Raw genomic sequence first — 12,632 nt, forward strand, 5'->3', positions numbered from 1 at the left:
CTCAGATCTATTGGGAGATAGCGAGTATCCGCAACAACGAAGATGACAAAGATACCCGACACAGTTGCCGCCACTCCGCCCTCTCCCGCCTCGGTCGTTTTAATCGGCTCAAGCTCAAGGTCGGATTCAAGAGAGACGAACATCAAGCTTGACTTAGCGGCCGCCTTGGATCAGATTGACATACTGATCCCGAAGCTCAAAGAGACCGAGTGGCAGAGAGATATCGCCAAAGATCAATTCCACAATAGAGAGGAACGACATATCCGCTTGACTCAAGAAATCGACCAATTGCGAGCGGAGGTCCAGGCTTGGAAGACCGATTATAAGCATAATACAGGATACCAAGAACAGCTGAAAAACCAGGCAAATCAACTGACCAATGCTCAGCACAAGATGGACGATCTTCAGTCCGAGGTGAAGGCATTGAAGGGTACGATTCAAGAGAAAGACGATAAGATCCAGATGCTGGAGAGGGTCAAATTGGTGAATACCAAGACACTGGAGAATAGGTTTCTGAACAATGCAGTGGCGGAATATCAAGGGCAGCTGAGGGAGACTAATCAGTTGAGAATGAGGATTATGGATCTTAAGGCTAAGTTGGAATTACTCGGCGGAGTAGAAGAGACAGCTGTTGGGAGGAAGGTATGTGAGGTGGTTAAGAGGGAGAAGATTGTTGTTACTCGATGTGATGGGATCAACAATGAGATGAAAAGGAAAAGGGATCAGGGGGATTGCTGCTGCGCCTGCGGGGCAAGTGGAGCGAGTGAAAAAGAAGAGGAGAATGGAAAGGAGATGGTGAAGGTGAAGGTCGAGGACAACAGGGACGAGGAGAATGAACCTGTGATGAAGAAGATCAAGTTGTGAGATGGATAACTTATGCCGGTACAGGTGTCGAATTCGCCAAGAATACTATAGTAAGTCCTGATGTTTTGATGATGCCAATGCTCATTGTTTTTTCAAGAAACAGTACGCTTCATTGCGATATATTCTGGACACACTGCGAATTCCGATCCGCCACCAATGTTGTACGAGTATAAGGAACAAACAACCGTTTTACTATGTGCACGAGTATAAGTAGAAATTTATCATTACCAATCAAACCGATATTGCGAGACACCTCAGCTTCTCAACAAAGAAGTATCCCACGTTGTGAAACATATCCATATCCTCGTCCGGAATCTGCGTATCAGTGCACCCGGATCCACATCATGAAAGGCATCGTCAGTACATGTAATCATTAGTATTCTCATGCTCAGTAGATCCGGTGCTTCATAATATGCATATACTGCCATCATAAACCCCATCCACGATGCTATGCAATGACTGCCCGCTTTTCTATCACTATTTCTTCTCCTCCGGCTCACCCTGGAAACCGGCTATACCCTCTTGATACAACCTCAACTTGTTTTCTTTCTCACTTGGCGATTGGAAAACCCACGCTGAGGGACATCTAGCCTTATACTTCTCTTTCAGACTATCCGCTGCTTCTTTCGTTCCTTTGGTTTCTACTAATTCGAGAGCTTTAGCCATGAAGGCGATATTGGGGATTAAATCTTTATCAGCCAATTTCGATAGAACCTCTGTGACTTTCTCTGTCGACTTTTCATCCACCTCTAAGATGCCTTTGGCAGCGTAGTAAATCTCTTCCGGAGACTGAGCTTTGTCCACTAATGATTGGCTGAATTCTGCCGGCGGAGTAGGTAATAATGAAGGTAATTCGGAAGTGATTACGGATTTCACGGTGTCAGGTAGTCCCGCACTACCGGACGACGTGGATTTGTTGAAGTGTAAGGTTTGGTATTGCAGTGCAGGGTGGGCAGGTGAGATGGATTGGGCATTCTTCAGGCATCGAAGAGCAGCGAGGTATTGCTCTAACATGACAGCGAATATCATATATCAGCACCTCACAAAGGGCCAAGTGTACGTGTCAATGCCAATGATAATTTGCTTACTCTTCCTTATATAGAGCTCGTAGCCCGCCAACCAAGTCTCGATCCGTTCTGCAGCGAGCCTCTCCAGGGGTTTCCATAATTTCAAACCATCCTCCAACGGCGTGTCGGTCTTGAGCAATTGGATACCCGTTGGGTCCTCGTCAGGAACAACCGGATCGGATTTCTCGCCGGAGGTAGCGGCGGCTACACGCAAATACGATCCCAAACGTCAGCTTACATCCGGAGGCCGTCAGATGAGAACGAGCGAAGCTACACGCACCCTTCTTAGCTTTAGCTTCGGCCTTTTGAGCTTTCTTAGCCTGTTTCTTCCGTTCAGCTTCTTCTTCCGGAGCTACGTGTTTTGTCAGCTGAGTGATCGAAAACGCAGTGCGGATCAAGCAGCTCACTGATTTTCTCCTCCGTTATACTTGGATCATCGTGTACTCTGGTGTAAAGCTCAATAGCTGCCAAAGCACCCTTGAAGTAGCCAGGATGCGATCGGAGTTGGTCCTCGTATCGCATCAACCTACGCAATTTGTTAGAGGAGATCACCGATGCGAGAAGAGCCTCGGACTCACGAAACATAACCACCAAAAGTCATACGCCTCATACAATAAGTATGGAAGTCATATTGGTCATCTTCGTAATCTTGGAAGACCTGGTTACATTCGAAAGGCGGTTTAGCGTTGTCAGGGAGTTAAAAGACAACCAACTCACAGTGACTAAGGCTTGATACCGCTTCAATGCCAATGCCAAGTTGCCTTGATTCCTATAGGCGTCTCCCTGTTCTTGTAAGAACCACAGACATTGCAAGTCCGTCAAATCCTGAGTCGCCGGCAAATCCTTCTTAGTGAACATAGCCAACAACTCTTCCGCTTTCTTGATTTCTCCCGCTCTCAACCAATACTTGGCCGCTTTCCCGTTCAAAAATCTGTCCTGTCCATCTAATAACCTTGCTTTTTCCATCTCGTACGCAGCATGCAGTAAATCTCCGGATCGTTTCAGTACCATTGCCTTTGCCATGTACAGTTCAGGGAGGGTAGGGGTATGCTCTAATGCTTGGTCTAGTAATTCTATTGATCTTGTGTAGTCGGGCGAGGTTTGAAGAGGATAGGAGATATGTAGTGCGAGGAAGTAGTATGCCCACAATAACATGGTGGGTGGTGATATCGAGTCTGCCATGGGGGATAAGCTGTTGTTCCATCATCGGCGAAAGGATGACTCACCATCGTCGGTAAGCGACGCGTCCTTTTCCAGTTTTGCGACGATCTCTTCAACGATCTCCCCGACCACCTTCATCTTCTCCGAATCTGTGTATACACCCTTGACATCGACGAAAAGAGACGGAACACCTCGCTCTAAACCCCTAACGATATATGCTTTTGCCAATTCTCGGAATTTGTCACCTGTCAAATGATAAGTCAATCTTCGGTCGATGCGGAGAACAGGAACCGGGCAACTGACCCGCTGAGAAGTCCAGTGCTAGACGTCGAGGCGCAGCAGATCGAGGGAAAGACTCGGAGAAGGTTGAAAGGGTATCCAGGATTTTCGAGCGTGACTCGTCGGTGAGTTCGGAAGCTGAAGATTTGTCAGTCCGATATCAGAAGGTTGCAGGAGCAGACATACAGAGATCGATGCCCTTATTCCTCAGATAGCCTTTGTAGTATTCCAGATTATCCGAGTTCTGTTCCAGCAATTCTTGGTAAGTCCGCAGAGCATCTTCTTGTCTGCCGAGATTCGTGAGCATTTGCGCTATCAAGCAAATCTATTTTAGCTTCTCCTTCAGCTTGGACTCGAACTCAGCTTACCCTTCAAGACAGTACATTCCCCTCTGTGACTTATCACACCGTCTTTCACACCCTGGCGAAGCTTGTCCAGACCTTCCTGATCTTTTCCAGCTTCAATGTAGATCCTTAGGATGTGTAACAGTATTTGAGCCTTTTCCGGGGCAGTGGCGCCCTCCTCTTTCAACGTTGTCTGATAATCATTACACACTGCTAAGGCTTCTTCCAAGTCGCCATTGAGTTGATGAGCTATGATCAGGGCAAACCACGACGCTCGGATTTGGGGTCGAAGCAGTAAGTAGTGATGTCGTGCTGCTAAAGCCAAGTCGTATTGACGAGTATGTGTAAGGAGCGCTATCGAATCTCGGATCAAGGGGATGTTGTCCTGAATTAATTCTTCAGTCTAACTGTTGATTGGAAGATGAGGTAGTGATTTGAGCTCACCGGATCCTGTTTTCTGGCCATTGCAAAAGCTCGACTAGCTTCATCCCAATCTTTCCTGCTTTTGGCCAAGATACCCAATACGTGCCAGGTGATATGACTTGTGATGTCCTTCTTTATCGCCAGCCTCGCCATAGCCTCCGCCTCTTCTTTCTTGGGGACAGCCGAAACGGTGAGAGGCTCGGGCAAGGACGAGTGAAGGGTGAGTGCCTTCAAGGCGAGTGTTTCTAGGGGTCAAACTCCTTGATTAGCATTGAGACGATCAGCGGATAAAGCAAGGCCCGACATACCACCATGATTGGGGAACTTCTTCAGAATCGTATCAGCAGCTTTGATCCCCTTTTTGTATTGCTTCAACTCATATTGAGTCTACGTGTTTGAATGATGCAAGGTCAGCATACGACGAGATGATGTTGAAAATAGACAACGCACGAGCAATTCTCTGAAGAGCTTGCTCTCTTTGTCCGGCAGTTGCCTGTGTTTCGGTGCAGCGTGGGCCATCTTGAGGATCGATTGCTGTTCACAGGACTACAGACCGAGACGAGGCAGATGACAGATGATTGCGATTGGCTTTCTGACAGTGGACTATGAAATGACATGGTAAGAGGAGACGCTTTTCGAATAATCTGTTGCCTTAGACTGATGTATAGTGGAGGAACCTATTATCAGGCTCACTCCAGGCTTACTCGTCCCGCTTTACCCCGCATTCCTCATCGTACAAAACACAGCATCAACAGCAACTTCATCCTCTTTCTCCCAGCTGTAGATACGCATCAAGCAGGTCGACACAGGCTCGAAACAAGTAGACCTGGAACAGAAGCGCGCTCTGAAGCGTCTTCTCGCGTGTCGGATTACCCTTCGCCCAGCGAGCCAGCTTCTCTCGTCAACAACAACAAAGGTGCCTTATTTTCGAATTTACCGACTACGCATCGGACTCGATGACAATATAAACTGGATGTCAGGCCGTTTGATCTCGTTGATGTTCTCACCTCGCAGTTTCATCTGAAAGAATGGGCGAAGAAGACGACAACGATCCGCCTAGAAGCATCGCTTCCCTTCGGTCAAGATTCGAGAATTTAGCTGCAGCAAACGGACCGACGGTAATCAGCGGGCAGCAAAAGCCCTTGGCCAGTCGAGCCAATGGAGACTCCCCGAATCCCAGCGTGGACTTGGGCAGGACAGCTGTACAAACAAATGGGTCCCAGGCTGCGGAGACGGATGGGCTCAAGGTGAGCAGTGATAGACCTTCTTGGTGCGAATATTGACGATACATTCAGCCTGTATCTATTTCCCGCCCGAGTACGCCTTCTATACCCATCTCCCCTTCTCAACCAGTGACTACCAAATTACCGCCACCAAGACCTGTCACCCCGAAACCATCGCCTTCTTCCAGCAATACTCACTCGACCCAATATGACAACCCACCGGATGCTACAGCACAATCTCTTTCAAGACCTCTACTTCCAAATGACCTGTCCTCCTCCTCGTCCGCCACTCCTGCCGCCTCTCCCGCCCTATCTACCGGTCAGATCCCTACTTCTCCAAAGCCCGCCCGTCGAGCTCCACCCAGCGTTCCAAGCAAGCCAGCTTCCGCGACTGCCACGCCTACAGGGTCAGATGACGGTGCGCCGGACGAAGATCACATTCCTTCCGTCAAATCACTTAGAGCACGATTCACAATCGGTAACAATGCTGAGGCATCTTCATCAACCGCCTCGCTGCCGAGATCTATATCTGCAGATGCTCCCCGACCGTCAGCGCCTGTGGTGGCGCTTAAACAGGTCTCGGCTCCAACCATCAGGCGCACATCGACAGATGGCAAAACGGAGAATTCTGTTCCACTTTCACCAGAGCCTGAGTCCAAGCTGGAGTTTGTGACATCTCCACAACCTGTTAGAGGTGGAATTCCGGGACATAGACCTGCTCCTCCTCCTCCCACATCGCGCACTTCCTCTCCTGCTCCACATCCACCGGATCGAGCGCACAAACCTCCTCCGCGTGCTACTGCGAGTCCTGCACCTCCTGCACCTCCTACACCGCCGTCCCGAAACACCTCGAGCCCAGCCATACCGCCAGAACCTTTCTCAGCTCCGCCTCTGCCTCAACGCAGGGCTACAATTGTTGTGCCTGAAGCTATTGACGCAAATCCTGCTCCACCGCCGATACCAAATAACAGACCTGCCCTCACACCCACTCCGCACACGTCCACTTCGGCAAGCGACACAGGTCCTGGACCTCCGCCTCCGCGATTGCCCTCGCGGTCCCGTGCCAGCACAATCAGCAGACCCGAAAACGAACCCAACGTCCCTTCCGACATTCAGCCTCCGCCACCTCGTCTGCCCGCAAGAACAGCGACACTTCCGTCCAGTGCAGCTGCCCCGCCATCACATCCATCATCTCCCTCGCGAAGTCGAGAGAATACAAATGAGTTGCTGCCTCCTCCTTTACGGAGTGCCCTTCTGAACAGCGCGAGTGCAAGCGTTTCTTCTTCTCCTCCCTCAAGGCGGCGAACCAATTCTACCGAGAAGGAGAAGGATGAAAATTATTCCGAAGACGAAGATGACGAAGCAGCCGAAGATTCGACGCCCATAGCGGGATTGTCAGCTTCTGCCAAGAGATTACTAGAAGATTTCCCGGACTCCACCGAGGCTAATAGGCGATCGCCCAATTTCAAGCCTGACCTGAAAATCCGGGATTGTCACCATGTATCTGCATTTGCTACTTTCGGAAGGCACGTCTGTACGGGAGCCCATCATGTGAGGATCTACGATACACAACTGAGTGATCAGCCTATCTCCACGGTGGATCTGAGAGATACCGGACTAGAGCATAAGAGCAAAGATCCCAAAGTTACCGCCATGTGCTTTAGGCCTGGTGCTACTCTGGCTTCGGAAGGTAGATACTTGTGGTGCGGGACTAAAGATGGTCATTTGTGGGAACTGGATATATCGACACTGACCGTCAGCTCGACCAAGGCATTCGCTCACACTTCGCCAATCGCGCATATCTTCCGACATCGAAAGAATATCATCACACTGGACGATGCCGGAAAGATGCTAGTCTACGATGTTGGCGACTTGGAAGGTAAATCACCAATACTTATACGGACTCTCAGGATAGGGGAGAAATTCTCTTTTGCCAAGATGATATGTGGAAAGCTCTGGACCTCGTCTGGACCGGTAGCAAGGTCAACCACGTCGGCCAGTACGTCAAAAGGACCGACAATAAGGATCTATGACCCGTGCTCCGAGGGTAATATGCCGCCTGCCAAAGTGCTCTTCACCACCGAGTGGACCGGTGCTGTGACCTCCGCCACGTACATACCTCTAGAAGGGGACAAGATCTATCTGGGACATGAAGGTGGATTTGTCTCCATCTGGGATATGGCAGAGTACAGCTGTTTGCAAGTCATGAAGATTTCGACGACGGATGTTCTTGCTCTTGAAGGTGTGGGAGATCGACTTTGGGCTGGTAACCGGAAAGGACAGATAAGCGTGTATGATGTTGCGCAGAGACCTTGGTTGGTCATCAATCAGTGGAACGGTCATCCGTGAGTCTTGGTGGACGAGAATCGTCTGATTGCGAAAGCTGAATGCCTGCACTAGTGACAATCCCATACAAGCGCTCGTCGTGGATCCTTACTCGATAGAATATTCTGGTAGATACACCTGCTGGTCACTCGCCAGGGACTGCATGCGGCCATGGGATGGATTGCTATCGGTGGACTGGATAGGTGAGTTAATCCAGACGCGCAAGAGTAATGTCGCCAGCTAATATAAGACATATGCAGACAAACAGCTTGTGACCCGTCAAGCGGATTACTGCACCTATCGAGATATCAAGCTCCTAGTCTGTTCATGGAATATTGATAGTGCCAAACCAACCGATCTGAGCGGATCAGAAGCGAATTCGACGTGGTTGGCGGAATGTCTCAACAGCGTGGATTCGCCGGATATAATCGTTTTTGGATTCCAGGAGGTCATCCCACTGACAGATAAGAAAATCACCGCGAGTGAGTGAAGATCCACGCACCGAGTAGTCAGCGCGTAAGCTGATTATCGGTGATTCTAAGAAACCCTCCTCTTCGGCGGGAAGAACAAGGACTCATCATCGTCTTCATCGGACAAAGTGTCCCATGCGTATCGGCAATGGCTCGATAAGCTCACTCAATCAGTCCGGATGGCTATGCCGTCGGATACGCCTTACGTCAAGATACATTCGGAGAATTTGGTTGGACTGTTCACGTGTATCTTCGTGAAAAGCTCTGAGAAAGATAGTCTGAGAGCCCTGGATATCACGACAGTTAAGCGGTGAGCACCACGGACTCCTCAGAGTGAGATTGTCTCGGAGCTGATGAGCTATTGCGGTGACCAGGGGTATCGGAGGCATCTACGGCAACAAGGGAGCGATTGTGTCCCGAATTGTAATGGACGATACCTCCCTCTGCTTCATCAATGTTCATTTGGCGGCTGGACAAGGTCAAAAGTCGGCACGCAATGCGGATCTAGCTGCAATAATGGAAGATAAGGCAATCTTCCCGCCAGCAGGGGAGGAAACGCCCTTTGTGCATGGTGGAAATGGTACCGGCATATTGGATCATGAATTGGTGATTCTCAACGGAGATCTGAATGTAGGTTATTGTCGGTGTAGAGTTGCTTGTGTGAGCTGATATTGAGATTGTACAGTACCGCATCGATCAACGACGCGAGAATGTGATTTCCTCAATTGCAGCAGGCGAATTATCTTACTTGCTGGAACACGATCAGCTGCGTAAGGAGATGAGAAGCAACCATGCGTTCAGACTGAGGAATTTCGAGGAAGCTCCGATCACCTTTGCGCCGACATACAAGTATAATCCGGGAACGAACGATTATGATTCGTCAGAGAAAAGGCGTATCCCAGCGTGGTGAGTCGACTTTTTTTCCCATAATTGATTCGAACCTAGGGCGAAGTGTAAATTAGCTGATGATGGGATGACTTTCAACTTGACGTAGGTGTGATCGAATACTGTACAGAAAGTCCCCTCATATGCACAATATCAACTATCGGCGATACGAAACGACTGTATCTGATCATCGACCGATATCGGGTGGTTATAGTATAATTTTGAAAGCTGTTGACTCGTTGAAGGAAATGGATGTAAGGAAGGAATTGGCTGTGGAATGGGCTGAGAAGGAAAAAGGGATGTTGATGCAGATGGCGGAGAAATTCGATTCATACTCATAGATCATAGCATTTACTACGCACTGGATGGAGCCTCCCTTGTCTTTCCTCGTATTCCATAGCATAATCATAGACTCGTATACCCGGACCCCTTCCAAGGATATTGTAGCGATGCATGAAAGATAATGTAAGATGCGATAAGACTGTCTGGATGTCTGGATGGGACCAATTTACACAGGGTGGAGGTGAATTATCGATAACGTTAAAGTTAGTACCATTGAGAGACATCGAGATTGTCGTCGTCATGTCAACTCGCTGTTTCTCATCGGCCCTTGCTATCCCACATTCGTCCTTGAAAGAGATACAACAACGTCTACACGCACGTAGGCGAGTCACCTGCCCCGGTACTTACGATGGTAGAGGCACTCAAAAAGGACATTCGACATCTGAGTATTCATCCCCGACCTCGAGATTCCAGTATAGCCAGTGCGGGAGAAGCGGGCGATATCTTCGATTTGTACGGCGCGGACTCAGGTGGAAGTGGGCATGGGAACGATGTAAGAGAGAGCTGGAGATCATCTACTGGGAACGGAAATGCGCGTTCGAATGGCGGTGGGAGTGGAAATGGAATTAGAGATTCTACGATAGGTGTTGCCTCTGATACGCCGTCAAGATACGTGGACAATGGATATAGAGGATCAACTTCGACAACTAGCTGGTCAGGACCGTTGAATGCTCTTTCTGGTATTGATCCTGGATCTCACGCTCTGGATGACGACGAGAAGAGATGGAGCGATACTACGACTGGGAATACACCTGATATATCGATCACCCAGACACAAGAAGAGCTAGACGAAGGATTTGCGCTTGAGTCCGAACAACAGCGACGTAGGAGTAAGAATGGTTTACACCGAGATTCGTCTGATCTGAGGAAATCCAGCTTGATTTCATCTACTACTTCTTCGTCGCATCCTCTTCCACCTCATCAACATCAACAACAACAACAACAACCACAACAGGATGGTTCTCGACTAAGTCCACAGAAGCTTGGAAATGGGATAAAGCGTCATTCCAGTGGTCGAGTTTCTGATGCAAGTGGGAATGCGAGTACGAATACCAGTATAAGTGAGATAGGAAGAAAAAGCTCAGGGCATAGTGTGGCTGGATCGAGCCAGTATCCCGGAGAAGAAGATGATGCGTACATGGTCAGGAATACCTGTGAGTGCATCAACGGCCGATTTCTGGCAAGTATGAAGCTAAGCGGAGAAATGCAACTTTCCAGACGCCCGGCTAGAGAAAGAAGGTGTACATGGAGATGGGTGGGATCAAGGGGTCGAACGTACAAGAGGAGGACCATCGATAGTCAGCGGGAAACGAGCGACCGTGTATCCAGCTACGAAGACGGGAGATATTGGTGAACAAGAAAGACAGTTCTTAGCTAGCTTGGACAGGTGAGTCTTTCTTCCTCGCCCAGCGAATCCTGCACCTTTCCACGTAATGCCAACGGTGCACTTCCTGGTGCCAACCATACATGCTGCAGATACGGCTTTGTGAATGAACCTCTTCGAAACCGATCCGAAACCCGACTCGCCTTAATCCCCACCGCACCTCTTCTCAAGATACCTAAATTACCCAATTCATCTCCCTTGGAGGGTAAATTAGCTGCCGAACCCTCTAACAGCTTCATGCCAAGCGGCGATGCTGGTCCGTCTCCGAGAATACCGCCTGCCAGTCCGACCCTACGAGCAAGCGAGGAGGATCGTATACGGAAAAAGGAGTTCGACAGGGTAGATAAATGGGGGAGGATGATGTCGATCAAACGGCGAGATAGCGGAGGGAATATATCCGAATGGGATTGGTCCTCACGCTTGAAGGAGAAGAAAGATAAGCTCGATAGGAGGGTGTATAAGGGCATACCTGATAGATGGAGGATGGCAGCCTGGTGGACCCTGGCTCAAGAACAGACAGAAAAGGTAGCTAGAAGTAAGGGGAAGGGAAGAGCAAGTAGGTCTGCAGAAGATATCGAGAATGATTACAAGGTCAGCCTCCTCTATACTCAGATTGATTAATCGCCAATGATGATTGATCTGGTGATTCGCAGAATACGGTAGAACTACCTTCGACATTCGACGTGCAGATCGACCTGGACGTGCCGAGGACGATATCGGGACACACGATGTTCGTCACTCGCTACGGAGCGGGCCAACGGAATCTGTGGCACGTCTTGCATTGTTTCAGCCAGGTATGCGAGACTTGCGGCTACGTCCAGGGGATGGGTCCGATAGCAGCGACCCTGCTTTGCTATTTTGATCCTGAGGTGGGTACTGATCATCTCCAACACTTGCCTTTCTATTCGATCAGATGAATTGAGATGGAAAGAGAGTGGCTGATCAAATGACTGACTTTGACTCTAACACATATACAGCGCGCATACACCCTGCTTGTGAGGCTGCACGATGTTTATGGGATGCACGAGATCTTCGAGCCTGGTTTCCCCGGTCTACTGGAGGCGTTCTACGTCCAAGAGAGGTTGATGGAATGGCTGATGCCGGATCTGTATCAGTCATTCGTAAGTTGTATTCATAATCCAGGAGAGATCTTCCCCAGCCAGTCAGTCGGTAATTGAAAGCTAAAATGTTGTTGTCAAAATAGCAACGCAATATGATCTCGTCCTCTTCGTGGGGTACCAAATGGTATATAACCTTATTCGTGAACACCGTGCCATTCTCTCAGCAATTGAGATTATGGGATGCGCTGTGGCTTGACGGGAGGGATGTGATGATCATTACTAGTTTAGCCATTCTATGGGCTTTCAAGGGTGAGTCTAAACATGAGTTCACTCTCTCTCATTTGCCCGTCTCCATCTTCTCCTTCAAGTTACAATGCATGATATGTATCTTGAGATTCTTCGCTGACTCCCACGACCACGACAATGCCCAGATATACTATCTTCCCCTAAAGCCACGTTCGAATCGATCCTCTCGACTTTATCGTCCTACTTCGTTGCAGAGGACGAAGACGCTTTCATGGATTGGATCAAGAGAGTGATCGGCCAACATGATATTCGGGCCAAGATGGATGAATGGCGAGAAGAATGGAAACGTCTAGTCGAGCAAGGGAAAAGTCAATCTGCCTTGTTGTGATGTGCTCATCGTCAGTAATAACCATACCCAATATACTGGATGGGATGCTTGCCATGAAGACCTGCGCTGTGTGCCTCTTCGTGTATACAATGCTCACATAGCATATCTTGTGATTCAGCATGTTTGCCGTTGACACGAGCTGAGATCGGTAAAACTCTAAGGAATGTATG

At 49.1% G+C, this 12,632-nt stretch overlaps 4 protein-coding genes across 4 annotated transcripts; 3 read left to right on the top strand and 1 right to left on the bottom strand.

Moving 5' to 3' along the window:
• Positions 1 to 42: 42 nt before the first annotated feature.
• Positions 43 to 864, top strand: I303_105786 (uncharacterized protein; the record flags this gene model as incomplete). The annotated part of the gene is made up of 1 exon (XM_018409098.1): positions 43 to 864. One exon carries the CDS (start codon positions 43 to 45, stop codon positions 862 to 864), a length of 822 nt encoding a protein of 273 aa, XP_018261370.1.
• A 477-nt stretch (positions 865 to 1,341) lies between these two features.
• Positions 1,342 to 4,657, bottom strand: I303_105787 (uncharacterized protein; the record flags this gene model as incomplete). The annotated part of the gene is made up of 13 exons (XM_018409099.1): positions 1,342 to 1,871; positions 1,953 to 2,135; positions 2,212 to 2,283; positions 2,339 to 2,457; positions 2,510 to 2,589; positions 2,649 to 3,106; positions 3,158 to 3,337; positions 3,396 to 3,509; positions 3,558 to 3,683; positions 3,740 to 4,100; positions 4,160 to 4,383; positions 4,447 to 4,525; positions 4,589 to 4,657. The coding sequence occupies 13 exons, from the start codon at positions 4,655 to 4,657 to the stop codon at positions 1,342 to 1,344; spliced, it is 2,595 nt and encodes an 864-aa protein (XP_018261371.1).
• A 509-nt stretch (positions 4,658 to 5,166) lies between these two features.
• On the top strand, positions 5,167 to 9,382 carry I303_105788 (uncharacterized protein; the record flags this gene model as incomplete). The annotated part of the gene is made up of 8 exons (XM_018409100.1): positions 5,167 to 5,385; positions 5,434 to 7,706; positions 7,762 to 7,889; positions 7,947 to 8,168; positions 8,229 to 8,466; positions 8,531 to 8,786; positions 8,842 to 9,062; positions 9,151 to 9,382. 8 exons carry the CDS (start codon positions 5,167 to 5,169, stop codon positions 9,380 to 9,382), a joined length of 3,789 nt encoding a protein of 1,262 aa, XP_018261372.1.
• Positions 9,383 to 9,732: 350 nt separating this feature from the next.
• On the top strand, positions 9,733 to 12,462 carry I303_105789 (uncharacterized protein; the record flags this gene model as incomplete). Its single annotated transcript, XM_018409101.1, has 7 exons — positions 9,733 to 10,537; positions 10,602 to 10,770; positions 10,860 to 11,358; positions 11,421 to 11,636; positions 11,745 to 11,888; positions 11,972 to 12,137; positions 12,260 to 12,462. 7 exons carry the CDS (start codon positions 9,733 to 9,735, stop codon positions 12,460 to 12,462), a joined length of 2,202 nt encoding a protein of 733 aa, XP_018261373.1.
• Positions 12,463 to 12,632: the final 170 nt, after the last annotated feature.

Source organism: Kwoniella dejecticola, chromosome 7 (assembly GCF_000512565.2).
Source record: "Kwoniella dejecticola CBS 10117 chromosome 7, complete sequence".
In the NCBI taxonomy this organism is placed as follows: Eukaryota; Fungi; Basidiomycota; class Tremellomycetes; order Tremellales; family Cryptococcaceae; genus Kwoniella; species Kwoniella dejecticola.